Source organism: Amyelois transitella, chromosome 16, assembly GCF_032362555.1.
Source record: "Amyelois transitella isolate CPQ chromosome 16, ilAmyTran1.1, whole genome shotgun sequence".
NCBI classification, from domain to species: domain Eukaryota; kingdom Metazoa; phylum Arthropoda; class Insecta; order Lepidoptera; family Pyralidae; genus Amyelois; species Amyelois transitella.
This window is the reverse complement of record NC_083519.1, coordinates 9,194,969-9,210,152: the sequence shown is the minus strand read 5'-3', so window position 1 is coordinate 9,210,152 and position 15,184 is coordinate 9,194,969. Positions and strand designations below refer to the sequence as shown.

Below are 15,184 nucleotides of genomic sequence, written 5' to 3'. Positions count from 1 at the left end.
ATTATCACAAACGAAGGTATAAAAAAGCATTAGAGCCCTAAAGAATCAGTAAATACGATTCATTACAGAGTGACACAAGCGCCTACGGTCTACCCATAGCCAGCTCGAGCAACGTAGATGTCGCCACTGAGAAGGACAAGGTCTGGAGTCTGGGCAAGTGGGGCGTGGTGCCGGTGCAGATCAAGAGACTGCACGGGGTCACCATCCAGCACGTCAAGAAGAAACGGAACGTCGAGGTCAATATTCTGAGGTCAGTACAATATATGACTTTTAAATAAAATTGCCGCTATATGTGCTTATTATATTCTGTTATGTAGGCAGAGACTACATAACAGAATATAATAAAGATGTATGCAAAAACCGTGGCAAGTAGTGGTCTTTCTACGTGCCACGATTTTTGCATACTTCTTTCGCTTCATCCACAATCATAACTGTCATGCAAGCTCATGGGTTTCGGGTACTCTTGACCGGACCTTACGCCTGGACTTATTTGATCAAAGTAGATACTTTTTATAACACCTAAAGTAACGACCCTATTAAAAGTAAGTACCTTTGTGGGTTTGTTATACTCCCGCTATAACTTTTGACCTGCCTGAATAATCAGGTTCCATCCTCAGTGAAGATCAAAACCCGGAAACTACTTGTGACTACTAAACTCTTCAATCAAAATAATAACATAACTCTGCACAGAATTTTGGTAGATGACCGCGGATTTGATCATTTGAACCTAAGAATCACGTCTTTTTTGACAACGATTTATTCTTGTAAATAAATGATTGTTTGATTGATATATGATTGACAAAAGTAGGTATCTACAACAAGTTGCCAATTCCATACTTTATCGCGTGTCGCACTGAGTAATAGTAGATTTCGTGATACAAGTATCGTTAGCATAAAGATTAATATGTTCCTAGTATTTATCTAATTATCACTTTTTGTATAATATGAAAAACTACTTACAGAATAAAATTATTCAATGGATATCATGGAATTCCTACTTGTCTAATGTAATTTACATACTTTTATTTATGATACGATACACGCACACACATTCTTTTGTCATACATGGATGAGAAAGAGACAGAAAGTGTCTACATTTCATATCAGTTGTTTTTTTTTTTTTCTAAAAGATAAACTTTTGAACAATACCTAGTAATATATTTTAAAAAATATATTTTATTTTGTTATCCTAGAAAACACGGTTTGTCCCAGAAAAGCACCATCTTGATTGATGTAGAAAGGTCTGGACTGTTTATTTACATAAACATATAAGTATAAGTATTTATAATAAAATCGTAACACAAGTATTATATATCTCGTAACACAAGTTTCGAACTTACTTCGAGGTTACCTCAATTTATTCAATTTGTCCCGTATATAGGTATTTAATATTGACAATGGATCGTAATTTCAACTTGATCCTAAACCAGCCAACTTACATAAAGATATGAATGTGGATGAAGCGAAAGAAATATGCAGGGATCGTGGCAATTGGGAAGATGTAATCTCTGCCTACCCCTCTGAGAGAGAAGCCGTGATTTTATGTATGTATATATTTTTGTTGATTAATTATGTGGGGAAACTTTGGATGTAAGTAAGCTCCAACAAAGCGAAATCATTGGGGAGACCTATATACAGCAGTGAAGGTTCAATCTTAATATTATTATGATGATGATATATTGATTGATGTATCTTGTACTGTTTACAGAAAATGTCGGCACCCAAACATAATCTTGTTAATGGGCCTGTATACAGGTATCCACGATAACATTCAGCTGATCTGCGAGAGATGTCTAGACACACTGTACGGCATTCTTCATGTTCAGGTCAGTCATTACTTTATTTATCTGTCTAGTTTATAAAATTAAACTTTAGCTACAGTAATTTTAGTTATATATGTTAACTGTATCTTAGCCAAAACAGTTCAAAGTTGATTTTTGGGCTAGCAACCTATTTAAATCCCAATTCCATAATTAAGCCAAATAGCTGAACATGATCTTTCAGTCTTTCTAAGACTCTGTCTACCACGCAAGGAATATAGACGTGATTATAGGTATGTGTGTAGAAAGATTGTTTTTTTAAATATTAGAGGTGAATTACATGTTGCTTTTACAACCCAACACATATGAATAGCCACAATCAGAATAGCTACTTAGCATTTTTAAATATATTAGCTAAAGTTAAGTTTATAACTTAAGAAAGGCATTTAAACCTTAAGATAGTTTAAAACATAAAGATAATGAAGCAAATCTCTGTTACGTAAGTAAATAATGGAATCGAAATGAACAATGGGTCGAATGAATGATTGATTGAAATATGCATACATACATACATACATATCGTCACGTCTATATCCCTTGCGGGGTAGACAGAGCCAACAGTCTTGAAAAGACTGAATGACCACTTTCAGCTATTTGGCTTAATGATAGAATTGAGATTCAAATAGTGACAGGTTGCTAGCCTGTCGCCTAAAAGAAGAATCTCAAGTTTATAAGCCTATCCCTTAGTTGCCTTTTACGACATCCATGGGAAAGAGGTGGAGCGGTCCTATTCTTTTTAGTATTGGTGCCGGGAACCACACGGCACTTTTAGTATTGGTGCCGGGAACCACACGGCATTGAAATATGCTTTTAAATTTTTTATTTTGACATTAAGTATCTTTATCTATCACTGTTCCCGATTGATGACCACGACCACCGGGACAGTACGGTTAACTGATGAATACTACAACGTATGAGCAATACAGTGAAAAACTTACACATTTACAGTAGAAAATTTAAAAACAAATAATAGTTACTCACCATAACGTGAAACTGTAACGTTTGGACAATAGTGGAGTAGTGTACTTACATACATCCTAGTTGAATTTGATGACTTGCTAACTTAGGACTCGTTTGACTATTTCGAATAAGCTATCGCCAACGTCCATACCACGTTGAAAACACCGGTTCTCGTCCGATCACCGAAGTTAAGCAACGTCGGGCGTGGTCAGTACTTGGATGGGTGACCGCCTGGGAACACCACGTGATGTTGGCTTTTTTACGTTTTGTATTCATTTTCATACTTCATGAAATACGATGAATCATGTTAACATTTTATTGAATTTTTTCTGCTTCGTGTGGCTTCGCTAAGCTCACTAATGGTTCTCGCAGAAGACCTTTTCACTGGCCATCTTTGTTCGTGATACATACATACACATTCACCTTTTATTACTGTTAATTACGAATGATAGTGAATAAAGCTTTTATCTTTATATATATTTTTGATCTAAGTCTATATATTGCATACTTTTTGTAGCACTAGATGAAATGCTCATTGCATTAGTCGCCTCTTACGAAATCTGAAGAGCCAGCAACCACACGGTACTCATAAACAGGTACCTGTATTACATTATTATCGTAAAATTGTAATTATTTGTTTCAGGGTCGCATACTAAGCGCTCAAACATCAGTCCAATACGCGTTAGACATCGCCAACGCTCTCGTGTTCCTGCAAATGCAAGGCTACATCCACACCGGCCTAAATAGCACCAGTATAATGATAACAGCTCAAGGAACAGCTAAGTTAGCCGATCTTGGCCCTTGTACTAAATTGCCCAAGCCTAAAGAACATAACGAAAAGAGTTTGGATTTGTACTCTTCCGAACCGCACTATGTTAATATTGAAGGTAAGTTATTCTACATGGGTTATAATGTCTCCCGCCAATATTATATTATGGTAATCGTCTATGATATATATGGCTTATAAACTTTGCTCTCTTCTTTTAAGCGATGGGCTAGCTACCTGTCACTATTTGAATCTCAATTCTATCTTAAAGCCAAATAGCTGATCGTGGCCTATCAGTCTTTTAAAGACTGTTGGTTCTGTCTACCCCGCAAGGGATATAGCCGTGATTATATGTATGTATGACTATGATATCATTAAGCTAATCTTATTTGGTCCTTGGGTTTTTTATTTATTTGTATGGATTTCGGTTGTTTAGGTGATCTTTAAACTACAGTGTTACTTTTTACAAATAATAGAGGATTTTAGCTAATTTTTGTCCTCATGCATTTTTGTTTTGCAAAATATGCCTTGCTGTATTTTGATCCGTTAATCGCCAACGTCCATACCACGTTGAAAACACCGGTTCTCGTCCGATCACCGAAGTTAAGCAACGTCGGGCGTGGTCAGTACTTGGATGGGTGACCGCCTGGGAACACCACGTGATGTTGGCTTTTTGCTCATCATTTTTAACCCTTCAGCTGCGGCGGCTATACGCAAACTGCGCACCTCGTCTGCGGCGTTCAAGCGCCGCGGCGGACGGGCGCGCAGTGTCTTAGATTTTGTTGTATATCTGTATATAATTATTTGGGACCTACCCAAAAATTTATTTTTTTTTAAAGATATATAAATGAAGAATCATATGCAATAAATTTTGATGCGAAAAAACACTTGCGTTTATTATATTTAGGTCACTGAATTCAAAACTTACCGAAAAATTATCCATTGTAAATATTTTACTGATTTTGCAATTTACATCTTTCATATATTCTGTTTTTGTTTACTATTCCACAAAGTCCAATAATTGAGGAATTTAATGGTGCCAAAAAGTTATTATGTCCCAAGTAAAATTCTCTAAAATCGTCTTCACAAATAATCCAGTAAGAATCACGATTTCGCCATTTTGCAACTTCTACAACGCAAACTTTATACTTCTATTACCATGAAAATATTGAAATGTAGATTTATTTGAGGCATTGTAATCGTAAATAATGTATTTGGCTTCACAAAACAACAAGTAAAATGTATCTAAATGTCTTAAAATAGTATATTTCTACTAAAAACTGAAAACTTACCTAGAAAACTATCATTTTTTCAATTGGCTCGTTCATTCACTTACATTTGTCTTTGCTCAACTGTAAGGGCAGTGTGGCAAACACGAAAAATTGTAGTTTCGTTTTTATATCAGACATATATAGCTTGCCTAGAGAAAATGAGCGAAAAACCATAGCCAAAAACTAGAAAAATGTATGTCTGTGTGCGTGACTTGTTTGCCTTGCTTGTCTGCTGATGGCCGTATCTGGACAAAATGGCGGCATGTGGTTAACGCCTAACTGCTGATGGCCGTATCCGTCCACTGTCAATGTTTGTCTAACTGCTTTAGGTCGGATCTGGGCATATCTACAGGATGTTTGTTTTTAGTTGTGCACGTTAGTAATTTGGAAAAGAGTGTCTTGTAAAAATAAAAATAAAATGTTGATTAAAATGTTTCTTTTATTGGAATACAAAAATGTACAATGTTTATTGGTTTCCACTACTCTAAACCTATTCAATTCATAGTACATACTAGTAATTATTTTTACCAATGATTCATAGTACATACTAGGAATTATTTTTACCAATGAAAAAATAAAAATAAAATTACAATTTTGTAAAAATAATTACTGAACTGTTTTTGATAAGTTTTTTTTTTCAATAAATCTATAATGATAAGAACTATGTAATATATAAAGACTTATTGAAAAAAAATACTTTCATCAAAATCGGTTCAGTAATTTTTGAGATAGGGAATAGTGTTGAAGTCGGTTGTTTTGTAAAAAAAAATACTTATTTTTAATGAATTATGAATTCAAATTAAACAAAAAAATTTTGCGTAGGAATCGAAATTTTAGATTCCCATCATTTCACTTTACTGATAACAACAACGTTTTAAAAGGGTGTTATTTAAACAGTCTGCAGAATATTCATATGCAAAAAAGTTTACACAAATTCAGAAGCGCAAGTGAAGAATAGGATAACAGAAGAATAGGCACCAAACTGCACTGCAGCAGTGTCTCTAAATGACGTCAACTTAAATTTTAAACAAAGCATGTTTGGACTCAAAACACGCATGCGTTCGATCGAGCTCAAGCCGACTGTAACCAAACTCAAACGTTTATTCAGAAAATAGGCCTTTGTAGGCACTTTTTTACGTCAAATTACATGTAAAAATTATCGATTTAGATAAATTAAATAGATATGTATTCAAAACTCAAATTTAAAATTATTAATTCTTTCAAAGCTAAAGACTACTAGCGCTTCGTAACCGACCACTGCAAGAGAAGAAACGCCGAAAGAAACTCTTTTCAACAGTATTGGTCGCCTACTCGCCTGAAGGGCTTTGAATTTTTTTTTTTTTTATTTTATTTGTATATTCATTCTATGTATCTTATAACCCGTAGACCAAACCAGTGCAGTCCTAAGAAAGAAGGGATCAAAGAGAAAAAAGTATTTTTAAACAATAATCCTAATATTAATATTTAAAAATAAAATAATGTATACATAAATAGATAAACACCCAAGATCAGAAGTCAATATGAAAAAGATAATTTACCAACTTGACCTGACTGGGGATCGAACCCGAGACCTGGAAGTAGCAGTCTGGTGTGTTGACTACTACATCACACATTTTATATAAATATATAACTAATATAAATAAATAGATAATATTTAATTATATATTTTATATATATGTAACTACAGAAGTAATTTACAAACTATAGATTTTCTAAAGTATGATACTCAAGCCAACATTGGCCAACACAAATATACACCGTGCAATGACTGCACGCGATGTTACATTTTTGCCTGCATCTAACACAACGTCCCCTCTTAAATTTATCTTGTTTTTTGGTTCGCTCCTCGGTCACCTCATTATGAACAGGGAAATGATTAAAATCCCTGTTCAGCCTGCTACAGGTGGGGATGGGGACCTGGCGCGAACGTGAGGAGACGTTTTGTCCGAATTCTAAGCAGAGCTCTTCAGCAAGCTTGAAACGAAATTGGCGGTGAGTCATTTTTTTATGCTGGCCAATGTTAGCACAATATATAATATATGCATTTAAAATAGATATATTTAAAAGACGTCTAAAAACTTTAATATACCATTTGATTCCCCTCTTTCTTTCTAATAAATACATGCTTAGCTTTTGATCTTTGAGATCGACGCCTCCCATGTATTTATTATATTCATGGACCACGACTGGTTTGGAGCAGGGTTGGCCAGCCCTGTGCCCTGGAGCCATATCTGTTTTGTGGTAAGTAGATACAGTGGTGACAAGCTTCACATCTTTCCATGCTATGACGGATACATCACCACAGTGTCTACTTACCACACTACCCCTAGCCATCCTTTTATCCTGCAAATTTTGGATTTCTACGGGCGTGTCTTTTCGGCGACGGTTCAGAGTACCGACTACGTCAGTTTTATGTTTTTTTAGAAATTGGGTCAGAGGAACAGAATTATAAAAATTGTCCATGAACAGGGTATATCCCTTGCCTAAATAGTTCTTGAAAAGCTCAAGGACTATTTTGGCAGTGGATGTAGTAAACCCGTAAACCGTTTCTGCAGTTGTCGTGCCTTTGCCGGCATACAAAATTAAATTTACTACGTATCCAGTTACGGCCTCACAGAGTTCATAACTTTTGATACCGAATCGAGCTGCTTTGGAACGAATGCATTGTTTCCAGCTTAAATGACCCTTCCAAAGCAGCAACGATTCGTCTATCGATACTTCTCTGTGAGGCACGTAAATGGACTGGAATTTTTTATTTAAATAATCTATAATAGGTTTTATTTTAGCTATTTTCTTATCACGCCCCTGTACATGTATGTTGTTGTTATCAGTAAAGTGCAAAAATTTTAAGAGCATTACGTAATGATCCCTTGACATCAGTTTTCGAAACTCCGGCATACCCATCACACCCGTCATCCAATATTCCTCTAACCTACTTCTTACACATATTGACATAAATATCATCACACCTATAAGCCTATATAGTTCGGAAACCGAAGTTTCCACCCAGTCGTTCATGCGAGATTTACTTGGCATGGAGTCTCCGGTTTCAAAGAAACCGGTTATTGTTTCCCAAGCGTAATGATTCGTTTCGTGGACAATAGAATCCATCAGAGGCTGGTCCCAAATTTGAGTAAACAAGCCTAAAGGACTTGTTCCCTCAATTTTAGGACCAGCTTCTTCGTTGAAGTCCTCCCTGACCCCTCTAAATTCGTTAAAATCAGATGACCAAGTCAATGGCTCCTCACTAACTTCATCTTCAATAAAATCGTCATCTGATTCCAACATCTGCTGTAACTGATCGAGAGTCAATTCTTCCTCGGCATCCTCATCACTTCCAGAGTCGATGGCTAATTCTTCAGCCAGCTCAGGATCCAGTATGTCTTCATCCTATTAAAAAAACCAAACCCTAAACCACATGCAAGCATACACACAAACATAACAAAAGCGGGTATTGTTAGAGATGCCAACCACAATATTTTTATAAAAAGGAATAATTAGTGTATCCCAACGATGAACAGGAATAGAGATTCCTGTTCATTTTTATTCAATTAACTTTCAATATATTCATGCCATATTGCCAATTTCGCTGAATTACGTTATTGAGCATACACCAAACACCTTTATATCAATGAAGTTACAATACATTCATACCGCATTGCCAATTTTAGCAGAATTGTGTTATTGAAGCACAAACCAAACACCCTTAGTTACATTACCTTAGTTACTGGATGGACTAGATTTCTATCAGATAGTCCGGTGCACGATGAGAGCGGCAATAAATAAAAATCCCTTTCTCAATGCAAGTAATTTATACTTTCAAAGAGTGTTATGAAAATGAAACTTACAGGTTCTCGGCCAAAAAGATTACGCGGCTGACCTTTCGTACGTTCCTCTGGTACCTAAAAAATAATTATTTTGTAAATAACATTGCATGTTGTGATAATAGGTAATATTTTGTTTCGATAATCCTTACAATAGACATCAATAAGTGAGCAATAAGTTAGTATACATCTCGACATATTATTATCTTGGTAGTTAAAAAAAAGTTGAACATCTACTAAAGTTATCAAAAAAAAGAAAACCATTCTTACAGCAGCTACTTTTTCGCCGCCATGGACCAACTCATCCACGATCTCTATGGCTTCGCCTTCCACAGATAAATTTTGGGGCCGCCAAGGCTGTAATAAAATATACGAAATAATCAGTTTTTGTTTTTAAAGTAAAAGGGAAAGTTAACAAAACTGGAAAATAACATACTCTAATCCTCCCTGATCCAGATGTCTCCAAGACTACATCTCTGCCCCGAATAAGGGATCCCTGAGGAGTTCTAGTCACCTCCAAGCCGACAAACATGCTTCTGGAAGTACTTGGGGTTTGGGGTTCCATTTTAATCTGTCAATAAAATAAAATTATTAGCATGTATTCAAACCAGACATCGATGTCATCAGAAAGTGCTCACGGAGACAAAACTAACGAGCTAAAACACAGCGCGATACGAGTTACCGGAGCGTAGATCCTGTATACTGTATACCACCTTCCGACTGCATCATCAGACCCTCGATGTCACTTCATCAGAAAGTGCTCACGGAGACAAAACTAACGAGCTAAAACACAGCGCGATACGAGTTACCGGAGCGTAGATCCTGTATACCACCTTCCGACTGCATCATCAGACCCTCGATGTCACTTCATCAGAAAGTGCTCACGGAGACAAAACTAACGAGCTAAAACACAGCGCGATACGAGTTACCGGAGCGTAGATCCTGTATACCACCTTCCGACTGCATCATCAGACCCTCGATGTCACTTCATCAGAAAGTGCTCACTGAGACAAAACTGACGAGCTAAAACACAGCGCGATACGAGTTACCGGAGCGTAGATCCTGTATACCACCTTCCGACTGCATCATCAGACCCTCGATGTCACTTCATCAGAAAGTGCTCACGGAGACAAAACTAACGAGCTAAAACACAGCGCGATACGAGTTACCGGAGCATAGATCCTGTATACTGTATACCACCTTCCGACTGCATCATCAGACCCTCGATGTCACTTCATCAGAAAGTGCTCACGGAGACAAAACTAACGAGCTAAAACACAGCGCGATACGAGTTACCGGAGCGTAGATCCTGTATACTGTATACCACCTTCCGACTGCATCATCAGACCCTCGATGTCACTTCATCAGAAAGTGCTCACTGAGACAAAACTGACGAGCTAAAACACAGCGCGATACGAGTTACCGGAGCGTAGATCCTGTATACCACCTTCCGACTGCATCATCAGACCCTCGATGTCACTTCATCAGAAAGTGCTCACGGAGACAAAACTAACGAGCTAAAACACAGCGCGATACGAGTTACCGGAGCATAGATCCTGTATACCACCTTCCGACTGCATCATCAGACCCTCGATGTCACTTCATCAGAAAGTGCTCACTGAGACAAAACTGACGAGCTAAAACACAGCGCGATACGAGTTACCGGAGCGTAGATCCTGTATACCACCTTCCGACTGCATCATCAGACCCTCGATGTCACTTCATCAGAAAGTGCTCACGGAGACAAAACTAACGAGCTAAAACACAGCGCGATACGAGTTACCGGAGCGTAGATCCTGTATACCACCTTCCGACTGCATCATCAGACCCTCGATGTCACTTCATCAGAAAGTGCTCACTGAGACAAAACTGACGAGCTAAAACACAGCGCGATACGAGTTACCGGAGCGTAGATCCTGTATACCACCTTCCGACTGCATCATCAGACCCTCGATGTCACTTCATCAGAAAGTGCTCACGGAGACAAAACTAACGAGCTAAAACACAGCGCGATACGAGTTACCGGAGCGTAGATCCTGTATACCATCTCCCAACTATCATGACATCATGTCATCAAAACCAAACGACATTTTGACTAAAACCAATAAAATAAATTTCGTAGATTTAGTTTCAATCAATGAATAAATCACAGAGGCTTTTGAAAGCATGCTGTATATTAGCGTCGCGATACAATACACAGACAGTGTACGACACAAGTAAGATGGCGGACATAGTGCGTATGTGTGCGTGTAACGGATTCTCAGTCTTGAAAAATATAAGATATTTACAAAATCCATGTATTTATTGTAAAAAAGTTAGTGTATTTCAATAGTATAATAAATTTACTATCTAAAACCAATTATATCCATTACAGAGGTATTGGATATAATGCATAAACTAACACGAAAGAAATATGTAACACACTCCATCTACTTTTGAAAAAGCTAAAATCCTTCTTTTTTTACTAAATCTATAAACTTTTACACGTAATTGCTTCGAAAGTAACTATATAATAACGAAATAAAAACATTTACATACCTGTTTGTAATTACAGCCAAAAAAGACGAGTTTTCTCACACGTTCTTCAGTCACTTTGCAACACAACGAAGTCACAATTTGAAATGACTTGGTTAGCTAAATGAACGGATGAAATTCATATTTGACAGTTGTCTATGACGGCTTCATTCGTTAGAAATACATTTCAAATAATAAAACACCTTATTTCTTGTTATTAGATATTATATTTGTGTAAAAACTACGACGAGTGCATTTGGACGGATCCGGAACAAAGCATTCCTAGTACATGCCCGGATACGGCCTAAAGCTTACGAAGGGTTAATGATTTAGTTTAAAAGGGAAACTGGCATCCGACATTTTCCATCAAGACCTACTCATAATCGGTTCGTTATCTAAAAAATATTTATAATTTATTTACAGCCACCCGCGAGCAAAACGTCGACTGCGAGCCGCTTCTTTCTACCCGATCGTCCGAGACCTACCTCATATCGAACGCAGTCGCCAAACCTTATGCCGAATACCGCACGTCGCAACATTACCGCTGGCACGCGCCGGAACTGTTCGCCATAGAGGAAGAGGAGGTGTTCCCGTGCGCTAAGTCTGATGTGTATTCTCTGTGTCTCGTGCTATGGGAGTGCTGCAATGGTAAGTCCAAAAGAGGAGTCCAGGCTGTGACATTTGACCATGATTCTGGATTGGGCGAGTCAGGTTTTAAATTTTAGGCGCTTTGGAAGCGGTAGTAGTTATAATTAGATTTAAGTGATGTGACGTCAATAGGTGATACCTTGTATCCAATTTTGAAAAGAAATGTATCCTATTGTAATACGAAGTGACTCCCGTGTGACCTCAGGAACATAACGCATGTTGGATTTTGATAAAATCCGCCTTAGAAAGAGATGAAGTGTTCCTATTTTAAAGTGCGGGCAACTACACGGCATAATGCTGCAATGGTGACTGTCATACAATCACGTCTTTGTACCTTACGGAGTAGACAGGGGCAACAGTCTCGATTGGACTGAAAGGTCATGTTCAGCTAATTATATTTATTTTTTTAAATAAAAAATAAATTTCAGTATTTTCTAACACCTAGGGACGAACTCAGTACCTTTATGTTACCTTTAGCCGTCCGTTTCTTTTTCTAAATTAAAATAAAAACATTTCCCCTATGTCTTACCCAAAATCCTGACATAAACATCACAGTGCATTCCGCTAGCATTCTTTCAAAAACCTCAAATAACGAATGTTTATTCTCTTTACTTTTAAGCCCAAATACCATGGAAATCTCTGTCCTACGAGAAACTGAAAGAGCTATACACGCTCTGGAAGACAGGCATACGGCTCCCGCAAGATGGCACCTATCCGGGTAGTCTACTATCGCTGCTACAAAACGGACTGAAACTTCAGCGCAGTGAACGCATGGATCTTGTTACTTTACAGGAAACTTTGCAGACTGTCAAGGTAATTGTGTACTTTATGAGAAACTATTATAAAATAGTAATATTCAGCTCAGTCATCGCCAACGTCCATACCACGTTGAAAACACCGGTTCTCGTCCGATCACCGAAGTTAAGCAACGTCGGGCGTGGTCAGTACTTGGATGGGTGACCGCCTGGGAACACCACGTGATGTTGGCTTTTTTATTTAACTTTTTTGTTTTTGTAATTCTGACTTTTCAGTTATCCATATTTCCATACTGACAATTTTTTTTAATAAGAAAGAATTTTATTTTTACCGAATATACTGTAATACCATTGGATGGGATATGATGAAATTTGGTACAAATATAATCTTGAAGGTGAAAAAAAAAAATTTTTATTCCTGGTAATTCCTATTGGAACGAAACCATAGGCCTCAAAAATGCAGTTATTAATTTTATGTATTTTCACTATAAGCAATAACATTATTTGTAATTTCAGAGTAACCTTGAAGAGTTAGAATACATAATCATATCAGCAAGGCTATCCAAAAAGAAGTCTACCTTCAGTTCCGTAGCTTGGGACACTACCTCTCCCACAGACTCCGATTGCCTCAGTCCACGTAACATCGAGCACCAAGCTATCATACACAACGAAAAAGATAGCACAACTAGCAGCGATAATTATGCAAGCCCCATATACCACACCATACGAAAAACAAAAACTGAAACACGACAAATACCAGAGAAATGCATCGTGTCAAATGAGCAAGATCGACCGGTACTCAAATACGAACATTTACCCGATAAAGATTACAACTCAAGCGCCTGCTCAACTCCAATAGCAAAGTTACGTGCGAGAATCAACAATTTAGGAACGCCAGGCGCTCTACATAGAAGCGATTCTACTGAATACTGTAGCATTTTAAGCCCTAATAATTTTGCCGTTAACGATTCCAAATGTACTGAAGAACGACCCACAGCTAAACTAAGCCGCAGTTTCACGCCTCAATCTTATAAACCACTACATATAAAAGTACCGGAGTTTAATTTGGATGATGTGAAAACGCTATTGAAGGATCAGAATGAGAGCGGCCGTTCTTCGTACAATTTTGATATAAAAAACTATAGTTTGCCGACTACGCCGATAGCGAGGAGTAACAAATTGAGGAGAAACGCTTGGTTGTCTGGCGATGTGAGCACGACGGAGCGCAGTACTGAGAAACTGAGAGATGATAGCAGGAAGTCTAACAATGAAGGTGAGTTTCTATTATGTTTTATTTATGCAAAAGGTCTCATTAATTTTATTTTTGTATGAGCTACTAAACAATTTTGTTGTTATGCTTTCAAAACATTACCCTTCATTGTGATGCGCATAGTTGAACATTAGATAGGCATAGTTACTATTTTTATGTGTTTCTTCACAATGAACTCCCTTGTATCAGTGACCTTCTGAAAACATGTTTCAACATGTTTTTCGCCAACGTCCATACCACGTTGAAAATACCGGTTCTCGTCCGATCACCGAAGTTAAGCAACATCGGGCGTGGTCAGTACTTGGATGGGTGACCGCCTGGGAACACCACGTGATGTTGGCTTTTTGCACATCTTTTTTTTTTTAATATTTTGTATTATATGATCACATATGATTTAGTTTTTAAGGACAAACTGGCATCTGACTTGTCAAGTGGCTACCTTTAGGTGCAGGTTTATCAAGGCCTACTTATAAATTGTTATTTAAAAATAACGTAAGTATTTGTTCATTCATTCTCAGCCACCTATCCCAGTAATGACCGCAGTATTGGTGACTCCCTGGGAATAACACGCTTTTGAATTTTTTTTTATCCGTGCTGACTTTGTAAACTAAAGGAGTATATATTTTCAGAATTTAACAACAACCAATCATCTCGGGAATCTTCTATTTTATCCAACAAGAACTGTTTTAAAGAGAAGTCTATTCAAGAGGACGTAGAATCGGTTTGCAGTCAAAACATGAAGTTCAGCACAAAATCTTGTTCGCCTGAAAGTGACATACATCATTCAGCGACCAACTATTCGCGGGAAAGTGTGGACGCGATTCAAAATGGCGTGAGACATTCGTCTGAACGCACGGAGTTACAGGACAATGGACGCTTGTGCTCACCAGAAATGGTGACGCGGCAGGAGAACTTCGCTGATTTTAAAAGGTTTGATGTGTTTATAAACTTTGGTTTATTCTTTTAGGCGATGGGCTAGGAATAGCAACCTGTCTTTTTGAATCTCAGTTCTATTAATTGTATGCGTACTCGTGAATTTTTAAGAGTTGAATTCTTAGTTTATATCATAATCATTTTCAAAATCTTTACCGCCAACGTCCATACCACGTTGAAAACACCGGTTCTCGTCCGATCGCAACGTCGGGCGTGGTCAGTACTTGGATGGGTGACCGCCTGGGAACACCACGTGATGGTGGCTTTTTGCTATTTGTTTTTAAGATTTTCAAACATAAAAATTTTTTTTTTGTTTTTGCAATTTTCTCGACAGCTTTTAGAAATAATATAGTTTTCATTATACGTAGAATACTTCGTTTTCGTTTTAATTTAAAAATATATTTATAGTGCAGAGATCTATCC

The 15,184-nt window shown here is 37.5% G+C and overlaps 2 protein-coding genes and 4 non-coding genes across 8 annotated transcripts in view; 5 read left to right on the top strand and 1 right to left on the bottom strand.

The window, feature by feature from the left end:
* Positions 1-15,184, top strand: part of LOC106129070 (uncharacterized) — a 29,863-nt gene that overhangs the window by 8,799 nt on the left and 5,880 nt on the right. Inside the window, exons 3-9 of the mRNA XM_060948649.1 lie at positions 69-250; positions 1,709-1,826; positions 3,424-3,667; positions 11,579-11,803; positions 12,423-12,616; positions 13,075-13,831; positions 14,458-14,758. Of these exons, the coding sequence (XP_060804632.1) occupies positions 69-250; positions 1,709-1,826; positions 3,424-3,667; positions 11,579-11,803; positions 12,423-12,616; positions 13,075-13,831; positions 14,458-14,758 (2,021 nt within the window). The remainder of the gene's footprint in view (positions 1-68; positions 251-1,708; positions 1,827-3,423; positions 3,668-11,578; positions 11,804-12,422; positions 12,617-13,074; positions 13,832-14,457; positions 14,759-15,184) is intronic.
* LOC132902681 (5S ribosomal RNA) lies at positions 2,918-3,036 on the top strand. Its single transcript, XR_009657202.1, has one exon. It is a non-coding gene; the product is annotated as a 5S ribosomal RNA (ribosomal RNA).
* Positions 4,099-4,217, top strand: LOC132902680 (5S ribosomal RNA). Its single transcript, XR_009657201.1, has one exon. It is a non-coding gene; the product is annotated as a 5S ribosomal RNA (ribosomal RNA).
* On the bottom strand, positions 6,076-11,478 carry LOC132902615 (piggyBac transposable element-derived protein 4-like). Of its 3 annotated transcripts, XM_060948451.1 has the most exons (4): positions 11,180-11,478; positions 9,078-9,212; positions 8,912-8,998; positions 6,076-8,719 (listed from the first exon to the last, which is right to left on the bottom strand). In XM_060948451.1, exon 4 carries the CDS (start codon positions 8,103-8,105, stop codon positions 6,519-6,521), a length of 1,587 nt encoding a protein of 528 aa, XP_060804434.1. In that variant the 5' UTR covers positions 8,106-8,719; positions 8,912-8,998; positions 9,078-9,212; positions 11,180-11,478; the 3' UTR covers positions 6,076-6,518. The 3 variants fall into 3 exon arrangements, with proteins under 3 accessions (XP_060804434.1, XP_060804433.1, XP_060804435.1); XM_060948450.1 differs by lacking the exon at positions 11,180-11,478 and having other exon boundaries at positions 9,078-9,336; XM_060948452.1 differs by lacking the exon at positions 11,180-11,478 and having other exon boundaries at positions 6,076-8,998; positions 9,078-9,336.
* Positions 12,674-12,792, top strand: LOC132902694 (5S ribosomal RNA). The gene has a single exon (XR_009657214.1). It is a non-coding gene; the product is annotated as a 5S ribosomal RNA (ribosomal RNA).
* Positions 14,052-14,170, top strand: LOC132902687 (5S ribosomal RNA). The gene has a single exon (XR_009657208.1). It is a non-coding gene; the product is annotated as a 5S ribosomal RNA (ribosomal RNA).